Source organism: Triticum aestivum, chromosome 7D (assembly GCF_018294505.1).
Source record: "Triticum aestivum cultivar Chinese Spring chromosome 7D, IWGSC CS RefSeq v2.1, whole genome shotgun sequence".
Classification (NCBI taxonomy): domain Eukaryota; kingdom Viridiplantae; phylum Streptophyta; class Magnoliopsida; order Poales; family Poaceae; genus Triticum; species Triticum aestivum.
The window spans coordinates 433267397-433271553 of NC_057814.1; the positions used below are offsets into that span (position 1 = coordinate 433267397).

The 4157-nt window shown below is 42.1% G+C and overlaps 1 protein-coding gene across 1 annotated transcript in view; it reads left to right on the forward strand.

Annotated features, from left to right (window-relative positions):
• LOC123163979 (reticulon-like protein B2) overlaps window positions 1-3785 on the forward strand; it is a 5189-nt gene extending 1404 nt beyond the window's left edge. Inside the window, exons 2-5 of the mRNA XM_044581382.1 lie at window positions 2662-2842; window positions 2922-3063; window positions 3154-3223; window positions 3312-3785. Of these exons, the coding sequence (XP_044437317.1) occupies window positions 2662-2842; window positions 2922-3063; window positions 3154-3223; window positions 3312-3478 (560 nt within the window). The 3' untranslated portion in view covers window positions 3479-3785. The remainder of the gene's footprint in view (window positions 1-2661; window positions 2843-2921; window positions 3064-3153; window positions 3224-3311) is intronic.
• Window positions 3786-4157: the final 372 nt, after the last annotated feature.

A 4157-nucleotide genomic window follows, 5' to 3' on the forward strand; every position in this document is an offset into this window, starting at 1 on the left:
AACATGTAGTACGTTTTTGTACTTCGTTGGTAATTCAAAAGCCTAAAGAATATATTCAATCTGAACCTTTCTACAGTTTTCTTGTTGACCCAGTAGATATCATGTGATGGTAACTGTGAAATGGAATAATGAGCCTATCTGTTGGAACCAGCATCTTTCTATCCAGTTTTGTATGGACTATACGTTACCCCTGGAAAACAGGAAAGTTGTAAGGATTCTTTTTGGTGACTTCTTGCAAGTGGCAACATCAGCTATGTTGTAACTGCGAAGCCCACTTGAATTTTGGTATCCAGATGGACCTGTGAACCATCTTTTCATGAAAGAAAAAACATTGACTTGTGAAACGTCTTTCGAAAAAGTGAAATGGACTTGTGAACCTACTTAGTCCACTATGCTAAAGTCTCAATTATTATCTTCTAGAACCTCCTTCCCAAACAAATTATGGCTTGCAACTTGCTATAAGCAATGTTATATGATATGTTGCTATACAGAGCAATCCTTAGTATTTTTCGACAAAGGGTGAATTTTATTAACTCAACATGAAGCATCAAGTGGATACAAACATGATGAGCACACACCCGGCCTCTGCATAACAAAGATGCACACAGCCAACATCAACTCACACACTAATGAACACGCTGGCAAAAGGCGAAGTCATATAAGACCAAAGCTATGCCCAAGCGACGAAAAAGAAAATAACTCGAAGTGATCAAAACAGCGATCAACAAACTACAGCAATGACTGTATCTGCACCAACCATCTTTTGACACCACAAGGACAACGATGTTCTTCAACAGCAATGCCTTCAGGAAGGGAATGACGCTCAAGCGCCGCCATCACCGAATCAAACCACCTATAGGTCAGATTTTAGGTTTTCACCCCGAAGAACAGATCCGAGCAATTCCGAGCAATGCCTTCAATAAGGTAACGATACAAATACATGTCATTGCCAGGTATAACCAATTCGTGTCATACCTAGGGTTTTCACCCCGGAGCTCGAGACCGGGTACTCGAGAAGCACCACCAAATCGAAGTCAAACCTATGTTGTCACCGCCACTTTTCCACTGTCCAAGCGGCTACATGTCATGGGCAAATTCCCATCGTCTGTGCTGCACAATCATACCCTTTGCGTCAAGTCATCATCCATAGATTGGATCTCACCACTGTCCAAGGCAAACTGATTGAAGTGGGAACCGTCAAACCCACAACGGAGCATTCCGACTGCATCCCAACTGATTGAAGTATGAGTTGCCGGCAACAGCCATCAGATCTGGAGAGCAATCCTTAGTATACCTTTGATAGTAGAAGTATAGCCGATCCTTGGAGATGCATCCTTATTTCTCTTACTATGCTAGTTTCGTTGTTGTTGAAGGGGGAAAATGTTCATTGTCTGGAAGTTTAGGAAAGGTCTGCGTTAGGCACCACAGAGTTAGTTTAGGGAGGTTTCAACCTCTCAGGGTTGTGGAAGAGATACATGAAGTCACATTTATATACTAGCAGAAGTATAGCCCATGCAGGGTTCCAGAACCGGCTATGGTTGGTCTTCTCCTTTTTGGGGCTTGGTGGTCCCATGGCCAGTTTATCCCAGCCACTTCCTTTTAAATCGATGTGTGGCTTCTGTACATACACACTTCTAATTGCTTCAAGTAGTATATACCAGTAGTTAAAATTGTGAAAATATAAACCCTTCTTTTGCGCATGTACAGATGGTTCTCGAAGATAAAACCGAACCATTGGGGCCTATGCCGGTCTCCTAAACCAGCTGATATCATTTGGATTTTGTCACCCTCGTTTTGGCATGCCCTTGTTGAGAAGGGAAGTAGAACATGGGGCTAAAATATAGAATGGTGAACAGCAGGTTGGAAGGGGGAATCATTGTCAAGAAGTGAGTGTAGCAAAAGAGGGAGAAAATATCTTTACATGTGGTAGAAGTCGACTGTGGTCCATGATATCTTACATGAAGGTCCTACTGAAAGATGTTTAAATTGTTGATTCTGAGTCAAAATAGTCAGAATTTGCATTCTCCTAGTTGTGGGTAGGGGTATATGAAGAGTATTGTGCATATTTCATCGGAAAACATATTTTTTTTTTCTTCGGAAAGGATGCTGAAACCCCCGGAAAACATAAACACCATGTATATTACTCCCTCCGTCCCAAAATAAGTGTCTCAACCTTGGTACAACTTTGTACTAGAGTTAGTACAAAGTTGAGACACTTACTTTGGGACGGAGGGGGTAGAACGTAAATTTAACACTTCCGGATGAGTAGTGAGTCCTGGATTTACCTCCGAAATATTAAAACTAAGTATCAAATGGTAGAGAAACCCAGAATCCAGGACGCAAAATCTGCGGGCATATAGATCATTTCCTTCTTATTACTCCGCTGTTTGGTGATCACAAATTGATATATGGGGTGACCCATAAACATGTAAAATTAGTGAAGTTGTTTATTAGTGATAACTTAGGTCTCCAGAGGTTTTGTTGTTGTTCACAAGAATAATGGTATGCTCTTTGCACATGAAAAGGGTGAAGTATTTTTTTTCTGCTATAGCAATAATAGCTCCATTGATGACAAGGACATGCCATCATGACAAAATTATGAAGTCGTGGCTGCACTATGACGATTCTGATTGCTCTGTTTGTTGTTACACTCCTGTGCAGCTGCTGATGTACTGTTATGGAAGGACAAGAAAACAACTGCTGTAGTGATCGGTGGCACAACTGTCATATGGGTTCTATTTGAAGTGCTTGATTACCACCTCTTAACTCTGTTATCCCATGTGATGATTGGTGTGCTGGCCATCTTGTTCGTGTGGTCCAAAGCTATGACCTTCATCAAGAAGTAAGTGATATATATTGTGATCTTCTACATGTTCTGGTTGGTACTGCTTCCGTGTTCCATCAAGTGTTAACTTTTCTAGGAGTCCGCCGGATATTCCTGTGGTTGAGATGCCTGAAGACCTCGCTTTGAATGTATCGCGGGCATTACGCAACGATGTCAATAGATCACTTCACTTGTTGCGGGAGATTGCAATGGGGCATGATCTGAAGAAATTCCTTGGAGTACGTTTTCTGCCATCAAAACTACACAATGGTTTTGAAGTGTTCAGCTTTTTTGCTTGCGTATCTAATAGTAACTCTTGCGTTTTCCAGGTGATTGCTGGTCTCTGGGTTCTGTCAGAAGTTGGAAGCTGCTGTGATTTCCTCACCTTGATATATATTGGTAATGTATTTTCTATTTATGTACACAACATTGTGGAGACCCTGCATGTTATAAGCTATTGAGCTGATATAGTTGAGATCCCAAACAGCGGTCCTGATGATCCACACGGTGCCGATCTTGTACGACAAGTACCAGGACAAGGTGGACCACTTCGCCGGAAAGGCCCATACCGAGGCGTGCAAGCACTACCAGGTGCTGGACCAGAAGGTTCTGAGCAAGATACCCCGAGGACTGGCGAAAACCAAGAAGACCTAGAATGCTGGGTGTCTCGTGAGTGCATGCTGGGTCGGGTTCGTGGTTCCGTGATCGATATGCGTAATGCGACGAGACGTCAGGTCTTGCCTTCTGCTCAGCATTGTATTAGCTATTTGTATATGCAACTCTGAAACCTTCGAACTGCTACCTTTCTACTACCGCAGTCGCTTGTAGATACCTGTCCTGTCACCTGTTTGTACGTGCGGCAGATGTGTTCTCGTGTGGATGTTCTTAGTGAAAACCTGAATGGATGTTCTTGAAGGAAAATAACCTGCTGAATGCGACCAGTTACAGTACTATTTATTCACTATCTTTGCTGTGATTGTTTGTGCAAACTGGGTGAAACGAGTGTGATCCGAAAGGCAACAAGATTCGGTGGTCTCCTCGGTACGGGCCCCCCAAAGGTTCTTAATGTTTCTTAAGACGTGACGTTTTTGTTGGTGATGTTGGAGAAAGAGAATGAGAAGAGAGAACACGAACAGACAGACGTCGATGCTGTTTGTTTCTTAAGTTTTTTTTTTTTTTAATAAAGGGTGCTTTTTATTAAATTTTTTATTAATTCATAATGTAGCATCAAGGGATACAATCATAATGAGTATAACGAGTACACATCCGGCCTCTGCATAATTAGAATGTACACAGCCTACTTAACACACACAAAACTATCCGGATGAAAAAA